Source organism: Antechinus flavipes, chromosome 3 (assembly GCF_016432865.1).
Source record: "Antechinus flavipes isolate AdamAnt ecotype Samford, QLD, Australia chromosome 3, AdamAnt_v2, whole genome shotgun sequence".
NCBI lineage: Eukaryota > Metazoa > Chordata > Mammalia > Dasyuromorphia > Dasyuridae > Antechinus > Antechinus flavipes.
The window spans coordinates 410,578,563-410,596,267 of record NC_067400.1 but is presented as its reverse complement, the minus strand read 5'-3'; the positions used below and the strand labels follow the sequence as shown (position 1 = coordinate 410,596,267).

Genomic DNA, 17,705 nt, shown 5'->3' with positions numbered 1-17,705 from the left:
AGAATATCAGAACAGTTTTCCTTGAGAATTTCTTGAAAGATGTCTAGGCTCTTTTTTTGATCATAGTTTTCAGGCCGATCAATAATTTTAAAAATATCTCACCTGGATTTTTTTTTTTTTAGGTCTGTTGTTTTTACAATGAGATATTTTACATTTTTTTCCTATTTTCTTCATTCTTTTGATTTTGTTTTGTTGATCCTTGATTTCTCATAAAGTCATTAGCTTCCATTTGCTCAATTAAAATTTTCAAGGAATTCTTTTCTTCAGTGAGCTTTTGTACCTCCTTTCCCATATAGCCAATTTTGCTTTTTAAGACATTCTTCTCCTTATTAGCTTTTTGTATTTCCTTTTGTACTACTCTCAGTTTTCTTCCGAATTTTTGCCTATCTCCCTTACTTGATTTTCAAAATCCTTTTTGAGCTCTTCCATGATCTGAGACCAATTTTATTTTTCTTGGAGGCTTTGGATATAGGAGCTTTGACTTTGTTATTTTCTTCTGAATGTATGTTTTAACCTTCCTTGTCACCATAGTAATTTTCTATGGTCAGAATCCTTTTCTGTTTTCTGCTCATTTTCTCTATTCCTTAGCTTTTAACTCTTTGTTAAAGAAGATTCTTTTTCAGGGTGGAGGTGCACTGTCCCAGGCTCCAGGGGTTTGGTGCAGCTGTTTTCAGAACTCCTTCTAGGGATCTGACCACAAGAACTCTTATCTGCCCTGGAATTGTTAGGAGTATCCCCACTTCCCTCTGGCTGTAAGTTCCAGTGTGCTAAAAGCAAGTCTTTCCTTAGTTCTAGTAAAGAGATTGCCTGGAGGCTTAGGTCTCTGGAAGGGACTACTGCAATTCCCCTTCCTGGTTTGCTGGTTTCCCAAAGCCTTCTCATCCTGATGACAAATTTTTCCTGCTTGCTGATCTTTCAAGTTGTCTTTGGTGTCTGAATTGAGAGGTCTAGAAACTAGCAGTGTTGTCTCTGATTCAGAAGCCCAAGGCTCATTCTTGCTTTGCTGGCACCTGGGGTCAGGGTGGTCTGCACTGGGGCTGTGTCCTGACCTTTACTGCTGACCTTCTAAGTCATCTTAGACTGTAAAATTGTTCCACTCTTTCATTTTCTGTGTTTTGATGCTCTAGAATTTCTTTATTAGAACCATTATTTAAAAGAAATAGGAGGGATTTGAAACAGAGCTCCATGAGTTCCTCCTTTACTCCTCCATCTTTACTCTCTCACCCCCAAATGAATATTTTAAAGCACAGATCTGATATCACTCCCTGCTTCAAGATACCTCATTGGATGTCAGCCTTTAGGAAAAAATACATTTGTATCTTGATGGCACAGTGGACAGAATGTTGGATTTGGCGTGAGGAAGATCTAAATTAAAAATTTCCCTCAAACATTTATTACCCTGGATAAGGAACTTAACTTTTCTCAATCTCAATTTCCTCATCTGAAAATAGAGAAAATAATAGTAAAGATCAAATGAAATAACATATGTAAAACATTTTGCAAACCATAACACATTATTTAAATCCTAATCCTTTAATGTTAGCTAGTTATTTGATTTCCAATCCTTCACAGTCCTGTTCTAATTCATTTTTCCAGACTGATTTTTTTATTATTTCCTTTCAAATACTTTATATTATAGCCAAATTGGTTAATTTATTGTTTTTCATACAGCTACTCATCTCTGTGGCTTTAAACAGATTTTCTCCAGGTCTGGAAATGTTCCCTCTTCTTCTCTTCACTACTTGCAAGTCCTATGTCTCTTCAAGGCTCAACCCAAATACTTTCTCCAACAAGGGCTCCTTTAGTAACCTTAGATATTCTGTCTCTATTTCTGTTTCTTTGTCTTTTTCCTGCCATCTCTCTGTTTCTATCTTTGTATGTCTATCTCTCCTTCCCTGTTTCTCTGTCTCTGTCTCTCTGCTACTGTCTCTCTATCTGTTTCTGGGTCTCTGACTTTGTCTCTCTGTCTCTATCTCTGCATCTCTCCATCTCTGTATGTTACTCTCTGTCTATGTCTATCTCTGTGTCTCTGTTTCTGTCTTGTCTCTGTCTCTGTCTTCCTACCTCTCTCTGTTTGTCTCCCTATCTCTATCTCCCTATTATGTCTATCTCTGTCTTTCTCTCCCTGTTTCCATGCCTTTCCCTCTGTTTTTGTCTGTCTCTGTCTCTTTGCCTCTGTTTCTGTTTCTGTTTTTGTCTACCTGCTTATTTCTGTCTTTTTTCCTCCTTCTTTTCCCCCATTTCCTCCCTTCTCTGCCTCTCTCTGTGTGTCTTTCTCTATCTGTCTGTCTCTCTGTCTCTGTTTCTCTGCCTATCTTTCTCTCTCTGTTTCTATCTCCAGCTCCATCATTTTGATTTAATTTTGTATATGTTAGGTATTCACTTTATGTCCATATTTCCCTCTTCTTGATAGAAGTTTCTTGAGGGTAGGAACTGTTTCATTTTTTTTTTCTGTATCCCTGGTGACTAACTCAGTACCTGGCACATATTAAGTTTTTAAATAAATGTTTATTGAATTAAATTATCAGGGGAGCCCTTATCTTCTGACTGTAAGTGACTGAGAGCTTGCACATATGTCCCAGGTGTCTTCCTTGAAAACAAATCATCATTTTTAACCATTCAACATAGTGATTCCAAATGACAACCATATTGCACATTGTGAATGTTATGGTTAAATGAAAGCCTTGCGTTTTAATGGATTCATGAACTTTATAGCCAGCTGTCTGAAATGATATTGCACCTCAGGAGAGCTTTTCCCTGTACCTCAGATGAACAGATAAATGACAAGGAGCACACCATTGATCCTTGTCTTGGGGAGGTGAGATACAAAATCCAAAACACCAGTATCCTCTGGTAGGCTTCATGAAAATGTCCCCTGCTTGTCATCAGATATTACTTTTAATATTCAGTTCAATGTAATTACATTTAGTAGAAAGTTAGTAGAAATTAAGTAGAAAGTTTTTTTTCTCTCTAGATCCAATTTTTCTTGTGCAGCAAAATAACTGTATAAATATGTATATATGTATACATATTTGGATTTAACATATATTTTGACATATTTAACATGTATTAGATTACTTACCATCTAGGAGAGTGGGTGGGGGAAAGGAGGGAAAAATTTGGAACAGAAAATTCTGCAAGGTTGAAAAATTACCCGTGCATATGTTTTGTAAATAAAAAGCTTTAATAAAAAATAATAAAAAAAGAAAGTAAGCAGAACATGTGTTGACATCCAAATGCAATATCAATATAGATAAAGGTAAGATGAAGCCCAAAAAGGACCCTATTTCTGAAGAATGAACAACTTATATATTGGCACATCCTTTCCAGTTTGACATACTGAGTTGGTTCTGGTGGGGAAAGAAGGTGGGAACTAAATGGTGTCATGTACTGGGAAAGATTGTATATTATTCTTTTCACGCTGTGATGCTTTCTCACTCAAGCTTTGAAAATAATCAAACAACAGCTAAATCTTACTTCTGTTGTAGAAAACACTTCACTTAGGGAAAAAGCCCAGTCAATTTCTTTAAGGGAAATTTATTTATTTTTTGGTAGAGCCAGTGTTTCCCTGATACAGCTTCTTTCCTCCCATCTACAACAAAGAGAAGCTTTACCTAGACAGAGCTGCATCCTGAGATCTAGTAATTGGTTACAACTTCCTTTCTCACTTTCTCATCCCCTACTCTCCAACTGATATGCGGCAGGCCTACTGTATTTCCCTGATACAACTTTCTTGGCATTGAAGAACATAAAAAACCAAAGCCATGTGGAATGTAACTCCCTAGGCCCATGGAAGTAATATTACCTTGCCCTACTGGGCAGCCAAGTCTAGAGATGCTCAAGGCCATTTTATTCTTGTTACATATTCTCATAGTATAAAGGAAAATATATATTTTGCATTAACAGTTCAATGACTTGTAAGGGTCTCATTTTGTCCCACCATTAACTTGAACTGAATGCTCACATTAGAATTACACCTCTGGATTCAGCAGAAATCACTTTTTTTTTCTTCTAAGTTTCTCCTGTATTCAGTATATTACAATATAATGATCTAAAAAAGTACTTTCACTCAAGAGCAAAAGGCTTGTATATTTTAATCCTTATAATGCTGATATTTTCTAATGACACATACTCAGCTTTTTAAAATCTGACTATAAAAATTCAGTTGTTTAGATGTTCAATTATTCAGATCTTCAAGATTTGGGATTTGGTGTCAATATCATAAATATAGGATAATCATAGAGGGGTCTACTGAAGAACTAGGACCTACATGTTCTAGGTATTCAGTGAGGATTACCAAGCCTACTTGAAATCATTAGAAGCAGAACAGTTCCTGAAATTTGTTTTAAAATTACCATTAAATTTGTGGAAGCCTTTAGTATTTCTATGGATGTGTGATTTTAATGATGTAGACATTCCATTCACCAAGGCAGATTGCAACTCCATGCCTTCTTGTCTTAGGCAATTTTGTCCCTTTAGTGATTTAGTGATCTTAATATTTGCAACTATGCAAAGTCAACAGGTGAATGTTTGTATTATAAAACATTGACTCATTATAGAGAGCAATTTGACATCATTAAAAGTACTGCACAATTTCCCCAAAGCAGCATTGCCTAGTCTCTTTCTTCCTATAGCATTCTGATCTCACCTATTTTCAATGCCTTTCAAAAAGAATAGGATCACAGATACCATATTCCCTCCAGATACATGATATTCCTAATTCAATGGACAGGTCTCCTAAGTCATAGTTTGGGCAGCAGACATTTTTCATCAGCTTAGTTCTTTCTATATAGATTGTTGTCTTTTTTTTTTTAAAGTAATTGTGGGTCTCATTAATGAAGCTTTGTAATGTTCTATTCTTTGATGTAATTTTAAAAAGCATCCACAGACAATAGCTTTTGGAGGATCTTATCATTAGTATGGAATCCCTTTCTCATGAGTAGTGTATGAAAGAAATTATTTATGATGGTAGAAAAGACTTTTGGCAAGCATATGTCTCCTTATTTTAGGTCTTGTTTCATTTATAATTGGTGGTTCATTATCTTGAATGAAATTATCTTGGTAGTTGCTTCTAGGAAATATTTGTTCAGTTACTGCCTAATTGATAGGGTAAGAGTGAAATTGAAACCAGTCCACCCCATTTTTAGCTCAGATACTTTAACATTTCTTAATCAATTAAAAAACTTCAGATAAAATGAAAAAAACACTTGAATTAGAGAGAGGTTGCATAAGAATAATGTTTGAATAGGCTGAGGACCACTTACCTGGGATTATCTACAATTTATCTGTTGAGTGGAGTTTATAATTCTGGAAATGCAAGGGAGCATGGAGTTCCAGCTGAACTTTCTAAAAAGGATTTGCCTGGGTCAGGGGAAGAGAAATAGTGGGGTCAGCTTTGATCCTGATCATCTTTCCATTTCTCACCTCTTTCTTCCCTGGAGATGGACATTTCCAGCTTTAATCTGGAGGGTATAGAACCTTCTCATCTTCAAGTCAGTTAGTTGATTTATTAAGCATTTACCATATGCTAGACATTGTGTTCTCATTAGTTTATTGTACCTCTAGGATGATATTGGCTCCAGTCTTCCAATCGGTGTCTTAAATATTGTCCCTAGATCAGTTCTTGGCAGTTCTACATGATCAGGAGCCAAGGATGGATTGAACTCATGATTCCCCAAGAACCCCAGCAAAAAGATTCAAGGGGAAACTTTTTAAATATATTACACATAGGAGAAAATAAATTCTCACAATCTTTGAATTACCCCTTGCCAAATGGGCTAAAATTGAGCCTGTTTTCCCCTTGACTACATATGTACTTGAATGAAATTATGTCACAAATCTTTGGGGGAATGTTTTTCATTCTGCTATTATTGTATTACTTTAGTGAATATTTTCTAAAGAATATTTAAGTCTGACTAACTAGATAGTAAACCAATGGGGGCTCAAGTCAATGACACTAGATAATCACTTCTGACATCTATGGGATTCCTCTAGAACACTGAAAAAAAGATATATAGCTTGCTTAGCTCTGGGATTCTAATTCATCATTAGTAGGAGTGGGAGTTGGGAAAAGGTATGTGGCAGCTAGATGGTACAGTGATAGGTTCTGGGTCTGGAGTCAGAAACACTCATCTTCCTGAGTTCAAATTTGGCCTCTGACACAAGCTGTGTGAAGCGAAGTCATTTAATTGTGCTTGCCTCAGTTTCCTCATTTGTAAAATGAACTGAAAAATTAACCATTCCAGTATCTTTCCCTAGAAAACTTTAAATGAGGTCTTGAAGAATCAGACAAGACTGAAATGGAATAAGAACAAAGGTTATATATACAACAATAGATATTCACAGAAGCCGCTTTATTTATTTATTTTTTAGCATAAGAAGGAATCAAGTTGAACTGAACTAAATGATAATGAATACAATTGAGTGACATGGGATCTATAATAACTATGTAAGAAATGTTAAAGTTCATAATATGCTATCATTTATGAACAATGCTTTTTTACTACTTTAATATATCAGGGATTTGCAATTTCATCCTCCACCAAAGCAGATCATAACCCATTAGTGATTTACATGGGGTTTCAAGAAGTTCCATGGCTGAAAAATTTATCAATGTGGCTAACCTAGTAATGAGACTCTTCATATTCAGTATGTTCATAACGAAACAACTAATAGAGGAAATCCAAAGGACAAAATAGACAACAATTTTGCTTACATAGAATTAAAAAAGATTTTGCAATAATAAAATCAACAAAACTAAAATAATGAATACTATTGAATGGGGGGAAATCCTTGTATCAGATAACATAAACAAAAATCTGATATGTGAATGTGTACATAAATAAATACATGAATATGTGAATGTTTGGGCATTAGAAGTTGGAGTAGGCAGAGAGCAAGGCTCCACCGAGCTATAATAGAGAAGGGAGATATTGAGGAGAATCCTTGGTTCTCTGAGCATCATGGAACAGATGATTCAGGCTGAGGAAAATCTCAAGAACAGGCTGGCTCTTTTCCCAATTTTTCTCAATGCCTGTCTATCCATAGTCATATAGTTTTCTGTTTTGTTAACCAAATATCTCCAGTAAATGGAATGTTCTAACAACCACAAAGATACTAGAGCTAAATGAGAATTAGATGTAAATGTAAGATGAGAAAGAAAACCCAACCTCTGTCCAGATGTTAGGAATTTTTCCCAACTGGGATTTCAGAATGATTGTTAAAGAATCCAGAATTTTATCTGAAATAAAGTCCGTAAAATCAAAGAGAAGAAAACAAAAGAAATCTTTATGATCATTGTTTTGTTCCCTAGGCTTAAAATGAACTCATTATTGTAATAGTGCTTTACAGCAGCTTGACAGAAAGATGGACAGTTCCAGATGGGTCTGGGGGTGCCTAGATTTGGTGAACTTTCACCAATCAGAAGCCCATGTCCTCAGGGCAGGAGCAAAAGTACAGTAACATGATAAGAAGACAGCCAGTTCTTAATTCAAGGCAGTCCCAAAGATTTGGGATGGAAAATGCTATTCACACCCAGAGAAAGAATTATGGACATTGAATGCAGATCAAAGCAGTGTTTTCACCTTTTTTATTTGTTTGTTTTCTCTCCTGGTTTCCCCTTTTGGTCTGATTTTTCTTGCACAACACAACAAATATGGAAATATTTTTGAAAAAATTGCACATGTTTAACCTGTATCAGATTGTTTGCTGTGTTGGTGGGAGAGAGTAAGTGAGGGAGGCAGAAAAATTTAGAAGACACAGTCTTACAAAAAGTAATGTTGAAAACTACATTTACATCTATTTGGGAAAATAAAATCTATTGAAAACCTTAAAAAAGAAAACAATTTATTAAAAAAGAAAAAAAAAGACAGCCAGAGAAAAAATATTAAAATGAATCAATGGAGTCATACTAAAGTCAAAAAGGCTAAATCAAACTTGTCACTCAGTGTTTCTGATACTTTATGACTCTATATAGTTTTTCTTTTTTCATGTCTTTCCCTTCCTTCCTTCCTTCCTTCCGTCCTTCCTTCCTTCCGTCCTTCCTTCCTTCCTTTCTTTCTTTCTTTTTTTCTTTCTTTCTTTCTTTCTTTCTTTCTCTTTCTTTCTTTTTTTTCTTTCTTCCTTCCTTTCTTTCTTCCTTCCTTCCTTCCTTCTTTTCTTCCTCCCTCCCTCCTTTCTTTCTTTCTTCTTTCTTTCTTTCTTTCTTTCTTTCTTTCTTTCTTTCTTTCTTTCTTTCTTCTTTCTTTCTTTCTTTCTTTCTTCCTTCCTTCATTCCTTCCTTCTTTTCTTTTTTTTCTCTCTCTCTGTTTTATTTCTGAAAATTAAATGGCACAGCATTTCAGTATCTTTGCCTAGAGAACTTTACATGGGGTCTCTCTCTCTCTCTCTCTCTCTCCTTTTTTCTTTTCTTTCTTTCTTTCTTTTTTTTTTGTGAGGCAATTGGGGTTAAGTGACTTGCCTGGGTCACAAAGCCAGTGTGTGTTTGATGACAATTTTGAACTCAAATAGTCCTGATTCCACTGAGCCACTAGTTGCCTCCAAATCAGTTTTAAGTTTCTTCAAAAGAGGGATCATACAGAATGCGGAAGGGGATAATTCCATTTTACTTTTCACATTTCTAGTATCATATTCTGATCAAAATTCTTTATTGTAAGAATATTGACATGGTAGAGGATATCTATAAAGAATAATCAGGATGGTAAGGATGCTGAGAACCAATTGAAGGAAGCAGAATGATGTAGTTGTCCCAGCAATGTGCTGCCTAGGACCATTGTCACATGAGAAAAATACATAAAGTCTTATAAAAACTTTAAAGCACTATGTTAGTTAATTATTATTATTATCCAATTGAATTCTCAGTTAAATTCTATCTTTCAGTTCAATGACTAGCAGGCTTTCACTTTTGCTTTCTTTACAAATCCTGTGATTGTGTTACTCTCTGCTAGGGCATAAAATTCTTTTTCATCATAGCTATATTATGTATAAATACACATATATATACATATATATGTGTGTGTGTGTGTGTGTGTATGTGTGTGTGTGTGTGTGAGAAATAGAGACAGAGAGGGAGAGGGACACAGAGACAAGAGACAAACAAAGACAGAAAGAGAGAGAGACACAGAGAGAGAGAGAGAGCGAGAGAGAGAGAGAAAGAGAGAGAGAGAGACTTGTTAACTTTAAGAGGGAATACTTGCTGAGATAACAGTTGAAATAAATGACCCCCACAGACTTATGGACTTTCCGACTGTGAGATTCTATGAACTGCCATACATTGGATTTCTTTTTAGTTTAAGTTACACATGGTAATCTTGTAAAATGAGTTATTTGCTAGCTAAAAAGTATTCATTCTCATATGCATTCTGTCTCAGTGCCAAAGTTTGGGATGTTTGGTTTGTTTATGGAGGAGACTTATATCGCTTCTTTTCAGAAATATAATATTCTCAGTTAGGCTCTAGATATTTTAGTCAAGGACAATGAAGACAATTCCCTTCTGTAAAAAATCCATACCTGCAGAAAAGCCTGCATTGTCAGGTCTCTGATGAAATCCCCCAACACAGCTAATTACCGGTAGGAAGGAAAGAGACTAAGATGAGCTACCCCAGTGGAATTTGATCTTGTAGTTACAGTATTGGGAGTCTCCGTGTTATAAAGTGGATGTTCAGAACACTAAATCAGCCATCTGGCATGAGTAGTTGACTTTCCCCCAAATAGCATACATGTCTCCTTCATAATTAATTGAATGCCATCATGTTAACAAAATCATAAACCTATCAGAAATGGTCCACAGCTGCTTCTTAGGTCTGGACAGTATTCACTTTACAGAGGCAAATCTACACCATTTGGGTTGTTGACAGATGTGTTTACTTAAGGAAGGAGCATGTGTACAAACTCTTGAAGATTATTGAGCCATTGCACATGCCTAAACCCCTATGGCACAGTGCACAGAAAGCTAGGTTTGAGGTCAAGAAGGTCCAAATTTAAATCCCAGTTCATTCATGTAGTGGCTGTGTGATCTGGAGCAAGCTGCCTAATATATTAGAACTTCACTTTTTTCTTTTGTAAAATAGGAATATTAGAACTTAATATTACAGAATTGTTATATCAAATAAGATATATATGTAAAGCAATCAACAACACTTAATGTGTGCTAGGAATTATGTTGGTGCTGGGGATAAAAAGATGAAAATGATGTAATTCTTTGTTCTTAAAAAGCTTAAATTCTACCTTTACTTTTATCTCAAAGTATTTTACATGTGAAAACTAATGCAATTGTTTATGATAAAACTAATGTTGTACCATTTTTTGGTCTCAGTCAGTAGTAAATCTCCCAATCGGACCCCATAAATGAGGCTCGTGGGACTCTGGGAGTTTTAAGAATTCTTACCTTCAACTATCCCCAAAAGACTATCAAACTGGGCATATTATTTGATCCAGTAGTGTCTCTACTGAATCTCTATCCCAAAAAGGTCATACAAAAAGGTAAAAGACTTAGATGTGTAAAAATGTTTGTGGCAGTCCCTTTTTGTAGTGGCAAGGAACTGAAAACTGAGTGGATACTCATCAGTTGGGGAATGGCTGAATAAGTTATGGTATATGAATATTATGGAATATTATTCTATAAGAAATGATGAGCAGACTGATTTCAGAAAAGCTTGGAAAGATTTATATGAACTGAGGCTGAATGAAATGAATAGAACCAAGAGAACATTATGCACAGTAACAAGATGATGTGAGGATTGACAGTGACGGACTTGGTTATTTTCAACAATGTGATGATTCAAAGCAATTCCAATAGACTTGTGATGGAAAGACCCATCTGCATCCAGAGAGAGAACTATGGAGACTGAATGTAGATCGAAACATAGTATTTTCATCTTTTTGTAGTTATTTGCTTGCTTTTTCTTTCTTGCATTTTCTCTCTTTTGATATGATTTTTCTTACACAGCATGGTGAATATGGAAATATATTTAGAAGAATTGCACATATTTAACCTATATCAGATTGCTTGCTGTCTTGGGGAGAAGGACGGGGGAAGAGAGAAGAAAAATTTGGAATACAAGGTTTTGCAAAGATGAATGTTGAAAATTATCTTTGCATGTGTTTGAAAAAATAAAATATTATTAAAATAAGCAATAAAAAAATCAGGGAAAGAGAGACATTCAAAAAGAATGCAGTTCATACACCTATAGGTTTCATGAATATCAGTTATTATTATTTTAACTGGAGCTTGTTTTTCTTTTGCAGGGTCAAGGATGCTAGAGGAAAATTTTGTTATTCTCATTTTCACACTTGAGAATTATAGAATCATCTGTTTAGAGCTGATAGGGACTTCAGAGATACTTAATTCAGCCTGTACATTATACAGTTAAAAAATTTAGGTCTAAGGACTTGTCTGAAGTCAAAGAGAGAGTAAGCATCAAGAGCAAGATTTGAATACAAACCCTGATTACAGAAGCCAAATCATGACACTTCCAATGAGAGCTCCTCAGATGACATAAAAATACATATTCAGGAAATGTTTTGTAGTGATTGATGCATTCCATAATATTTAGTTTGGTAATTATTTTTTTGCCCAACATCTCTTAGTATTGTTTTCCATGTAAAATACACATATGTCCTATTCCTCTACATCATTAATTTTGTTCCCTTTTTTTCCCCTAATTTTTTTAACCTATTGCAATAGCCCTAAGTAAAGAAGAGAGGGAGAGAGGGTTAGAGACAGAGGAGAAAGAAAATAATACTTACTGACCCTTAGCTCAAAGAAATTATCTAGAGATCTTTTTTGTAAATTAATCTGACAGTTCTTATTCAGATTACTCTGTTTATCTTAGTCATATGAAACATACTACAAAAAGTGTTTTTTCCAATAAGTATTCTATTGATTATAATAAGACAATGGTTACTGCTTCTGTTGTAGGCATCTTAATTAATAGCTATACTTTTGTACTTGCTCCCTGAAGTGTTTTTTATCAGGATGCTATAAATTAGATAAGCAAATATAAAGCTTCATCAATCTGTTTGACTATAGTCTCAGGACATTTTTCAGGTAGAAGGGGTGCAGTACAATGAGTTGTTTTAATGCTAGGTGGGATGATGCAAGATCAAGAGAAATACAATTGTCCTTGGAGGCTAGGAAAACCTTCTCAATTCAACCACACGGTGAAGCTGAAGTATGAGTCTGTCCCAGAAATATCTTCATAATACAGCATCTGACTATGCAACCACAGACTAATGGAGAGAATGTAGTATGCAGTCTGTAGTGCTTATTGATCAAATAAGTAATAAATAATTTCAAATACCGAAGGCTAGGCAGAAACCTAATTAGACTCTCAAATTGCCAGGACAAACTGCACAGCATAACATTACAAAGAAATAGCAAAAGGTATTGAACTAAAAATCAGAGGACCTGAGCTCTGGACTCGTGCTCTAAATCACTTAATCTTTCTTTTCTAGTTTTCTTCACCAGTGAAACTGAGGAACTTAAGGTTTGGGCTGGTTTCTTCATTGGACTATTGTGATAATCATATGAGATAATGTCAACTGAACTTTGAAAATCATAGAGCCCACACAATTGCAGTTTAATGTTCTTATTTGTAAAGAGAGACCTTCTTAATGTATCTGAACTGTCTTTAAAGTAACTTGCCTTAAATTATCTTTGCTGTTCAGTTTTTTCAATTGTGCCTGACTCTTGGAGATCTCATTTGGGTTTTTCTTGGCAAAGATACTGGAATGGTTTGCAGTTTCCTTCTTCAGTCCATTTTACAGATGGAGAAAGTTAGACATATAGAATTAAGTGACCTGCCCCAAAATAAGTGCCTGAGGCTGTATTTGAACTCATAAAGATGAGCCTTCTACTACAGGCCCATTATTCTAACCACTGTACTACCTAATGCAACTAAGTTATCTTACCCCCTTCTTATTTCTTTTCAAATTGATTGTAATCAAGAATTATGATAGGAGAAAAACTTCTCTCTTTTCCAACCTTCTTCATCCCCTTGACTTCCTTGGGGTATAGTGTATAGCAATAAAGACTTACTTCAAGGGGAAGCCATGAAGTTCACAGATTAATATGTGACCAAAAAAAAAAAAGGCAAAATAAATGCTCAATGACAAGAGACAATCTTTGCACCTGTTAAAGACTTTTTGATAGGTGATTTAAAGTTAGAAGCATATTGGAGGCATAGGGAATAAATGCCAAACACTAATTTTATTTTTTCCATACTGTTTTATTGCAAAGATACATTTAAAAAAATACACAGACATTTTACCATTTACAGATTGCAGATACAGATGATCTAAAAGAGTTAATTCTATTTTGTTGCTTTTATTATACCTGTCACCCCTGATATCACAAGTAGTTCACTCATACTGATATCAACTTAAAAAAGGGAAGGGGGATGACAAGGAGGCAGAACCTGCAATATATTTAATCAACAGAAAAGACTAGTTGTTTAATTATAAATATTTTATATTCTGTACATTATTGCATTAGGGAGCCACAAAATTATGTAGCATCATTACAAATGAAGACAGGTTAGAAATGGAGGAGAAATTATTTACGTATAAATACATAGATTCATTGTCTTCTTGCAGAACACACATGAGCTGAGATAATGTGCATTTAGGAAGCTCATTTTTTTGTTTTTGTTTTTGTACATTGCTTAGCAACTTATACTAGTGAGGAAGCGACAAAATAAGTTAAACAAATACCAAACAGGTAGTAATCATAACTATATTATATGGCTTTCTATTTCTTAAAAATATTTCTAAATAAAATATGAAATAAAAGAAATACTTCATTATCTTGCTTTTCTTTTAAAAAAATAAAAAAAATACCTCAAAGCTGCGTTGCTTCCTAACATTTACACAGCAACTAAAATGCTTAATTCAGACAGGAGATACAGTTCTAGTACTACACAAGGTACAACAGGACTTGGGTCTAAAACAGTACACGATCCCTGTCAACAACAGTACACGGGAAAGAAAACATTTGTAATCCATTAATAGGATGTTATCTACAATTAAGCACTTTTGTTAATCTATTTTTTCCCACATGAATATGCCCAGTTGGATTCCAGAGATTTATTTACAGAAGCAAAAGGAAGACCCTAGTTTTCAAGTCTGACAGGAAAATAATCCATATTGTTTTCCAGTAAGCTCACACCCATGGAAATATAATCAGAGAATTTGGATGATGAAACTTTTCTGACCAACTCATTATCAGAAACCAAATGTCTCAGATATAGAATTTAGACAGAGTTGGAGAAGAAGAGAAGATCTGTACCAACCCTTATGAGATACAGACTGCTAAATGACTGCCTGTCCATGAGCATCCTTGAGTGCATTTAGGGTAGGGGGGAGTAGAGGGTGGAGCAGGTTTTACTGATTCTGAGGGAAGTCTTTCAAAATTAAAATGGTTCAATGATCTGATCCTTTTTAATTTTTATTTTGTTTATTTCTTTTCTTCTCTTTCCTACTGGCCACAACAACTTTATCATTTTTAATTGTTAGTATGGAGCAAAAAGAATCGATGTAGGAGTGGCTCGGATGGGCCCATGGCCTGCCCTCAGAAGAGCCGGTGGTATGGCTGGAGCCTGGAATAGTGATGTGGATGGCCGGGGCGGCAGGGACAGGGCAGATGAGACAGCTGCTGCAGCTGCCAGAGGAGACGAGAGGAAAGCAGGCGCCAGAGGTTTAATCATATCTTTCTGGAATGCAAGTTTTGCCTATGGAGGAAGGGGGAAAAAAGGTGAGGGTCAGTGTTAAGGAAGAAGAGAATACTGCTTTAGCAACATTAACAAAAATATATTTTCCCAAATAATATAATAGCAGAAAGCTTCTTCAAGCTGTTAAAATCTTAACTCCAGACTCAGAACTTAAGAAATGAGTTTGTTTCATATGCTTGGCAGCACAGCTCTTGGCATAGTTTAACTTAAATTTGCTTCTACTTCTCCCTTTTTTGGTGGTCTCTGCCTCTGGGCACTAGAGCATGGGAAAATTTCCACTGAATAGGTACTCAAGCTATTTTATGGTGCTGCTTGGCAAGAAAAATAAAATGCTACCTTTCTACACAGAAGATTCTTTGCTTAGACTTCAGAGCTCAATTCAAACTCCCAAGAGTTTTCTTACCCCATAATGCAACTCACTGAAACTTTCTGCAATAGCTGAGTGACATTCCATTCATCTGCCTAAGTAAAAAGTTTCAACACATGGGAATTTTATTGGCATTAAAAAAATGTGACCTATGATATGGAGGAGCAGAAGAAATAAATGGTGGATAAATCCAGTTTAAAGGTATTTCAATTTAGGAAAAAGTGCAAGCTCCTAAAATTGGGTATAAATGGAATTTAAATTCAAGTTTTAATAGTTTATCATTTAATAGTTCCTTTTAATAGCTTATTAAATGAATATTTGAGTTGAAAGAGAATTTAGAGATGCATAAGAATCACTCAAACTCACCTGCCTAAGTAAAAAATTTCAACATATAGGAATATTATTGGCCTTAAAAAAAAGGTGATTTATGACACTGGGGAGCAGAAGAGATGTATTATAGATAATTCAGTTTTGTGGTGGTGGTGTTGTTTGTTTTGTTTTTGCTGAGGTAATTGGGATTAAGTGACTTACCCAGGGTCACACAGATAGGAAATATTAAATGTCTAAGACCAGATTTGAAATCCACCTGATTTCAGTGTTGGTGCTCTATCCACTATGCTACCTAGCTGCCCTGGATAAGTCAGTTTAATGGTATATCAATTTAGGGAAAAAAATGTATCCTCCTTTTAAAATTGGGTACAAATAGAATTTTAATTTCAAATTTTAACAGCTTATTATTTATTGTTTTAATAGCTTATTAAATGAATATTTAGATTGAAAGAGAACTTAGAGATGTTCAAGAATCACTCAACCCCTATTTAAATGAATATTTGAGTTGAAAGAGAATTTAGAGATGTTCATGAATCACTCAACTCCTAATTAATGTAGCTTTCTTATAAAATCTGTATTTTCATACATCACCTTTAGTCAGTGCAGTGTACATCTGTATATATTATCAGAAAGAGGGCAGATTTGTGGACAATAGATCTATTGTCACAAAATGGGCAAGTCATCTATAGGGAGCCTTAGGATGCTGAGAAATCCATCTGTCTGTGTATTTATATGATGTCTAATTTCTGGGGGTCTTGGGTAATTTTATCAAAAAAAATAAATAAACAACTGAGAACCTAACATCTTGAGAAGAGGTTAGAAAAGCTGAATATCCATATGTATGCTAAACATCCACAGCAAGAGAGATTCTAACACCCACACAAAATAAGGTGAAGAGCCAGAAATGGAGGTGAGGGGAGATAATAATTTAAAAAAAGGATAGACTTCTGTTTGCATTCACAGTGATTCCATCAGGTTTAGCTCGCTGAAGGGTTCCCAAGGCATCACTTGCCCTAGCTCTGTTGTCATTACTTCTCCTCTTTATATGCTAATGAGGGGTATGGCTCCAGGTGCTGGCAGAGGTTGGGGTGAAGGGCAGGGACTAGAGTCCTTGGAGAGCTTTGTCTGTACCACCCTACAGGGTTGTTGTTGTTGTTGTTTGTTTTTTTTTTTTTTTTTTTTTTTGCCTCACCCTGGCAAAAGCTTTTCTCCAGAAGATCAGGAACTGAGCAATCCCCCCTTGTTTGTCAGCTTTCTTAGCTCTTTGTTTTTGTATGGCCTGAACTCGCCATATGTGACCCTTAGGATTTCAGCATATCCATCCTCATCCCACTCTTCCCAGCCCCAACTCCCCCAGACAAGAGTACAGAGCATGGAGATACATGGCCTGTCGTACTCACGGCTAAAATACTTGGGCTTCGCTGGAGTTTGTTGTAAGGGCTATACTTCGGTTTCATGGGTTTCCCTGCCACTCTGTCCTTGTGTCTTCTGCTAGAAATGTGCTGCAAGGAAATTCAAACACATATATTAGCTTTTCTCTTTGTTTCCTCCTTGGGGATGGATGAACACTCACATTCAGTTCTCTGAGGTGGCTTGGGTGAAGTCACCAAAAAAATTACGGAAATTAAGACCTCTCTCACATTACAATTATCATTCAGGAGCATGCTGTTCAGCAAAAATAGAGAGGTAAGTAGAGACCAAATACAATGCAGGCTGAGATTCCAAATGGATCTTGAATGGATCTGAGAGGGCATGATTCAGTCCAAGCCCCTCATTTAACCGATGCGGAAAATGTGACCCAGAGAAAGGAGTGACTTAGCTGACAGAATCATTCACTTTACCTGCTTAAGCTGAATTTCTGAATTCACGTGCACATCGCAGATTTCACAATGAAATGTTTTGTTCTGCAATCCTGAACCCTTGTTGCCATTCTGAATCTTTAACCTGGATCCAGGTCTTGGGTAGGACTTAATTGGACCAGCCCCATTGCGAGCTTCTACCATTGTCTTGTGTTTGGATCCTAAAGAGCCACGGAATGTACATACATGTGTTACCATTTTTAATAAGCACAGTGAAATTGGCCTTAAAATTATTCAGGTTAGAAAATTCCCTGGCTGAAATGACATTAACTAGAGCAGCTTGATCAATGGGTTGTCTCTGCTTTGTTGTCACATTTTTCCTAAAAGGGCTGACTCCTTTATACCAGAAAGCCGAAATATCTGTAACGGCTAAGCAATGACAGACAATCAGGAGCTTTAGCGGTAAAAATGTTTGCAGTTGTC

General features: G+C 35.7%; 1 protein-coding gene across 5 annotated transcripts in view; it reads right to left on the bottom strand.

Annotated features, from left to right (window-relative positions):
* Window positions 1–13,205: 13,205 nt before the first annotated feature.
* The window catches only part of ZNF385B (zinc finger protein 385B), a 531,497-nt gene continuing 526,997 nt past the window's right edge, over window positions 13,206–17,705 (bottom strand). For all 5 annotated transcript variants that reach the window (XM_051986113.1, XM_051986114.1, XM_051986112.1 and 2 more), the window contains 3 exons: window positions 17,265–17,443; window positions 16,824–16,925; window positions 13,206–14,726 (listed from right to left, as the gene is read on the bottom strand). In XM_051986113.1, the coding sequence (XP_051842073.1) occupies window positions 14,508–14,726; window positions 16,824–16,925; window positions 17,265–17,443 (500 nt within the window). In that variant the 3' untranslated portion in view covers window positions 13,206–14,507. The remainder of the gene's footprint in view (window positions 14,727–16,823; window positions 16,926–17,264; window positions 17,444–17,705) is intronic.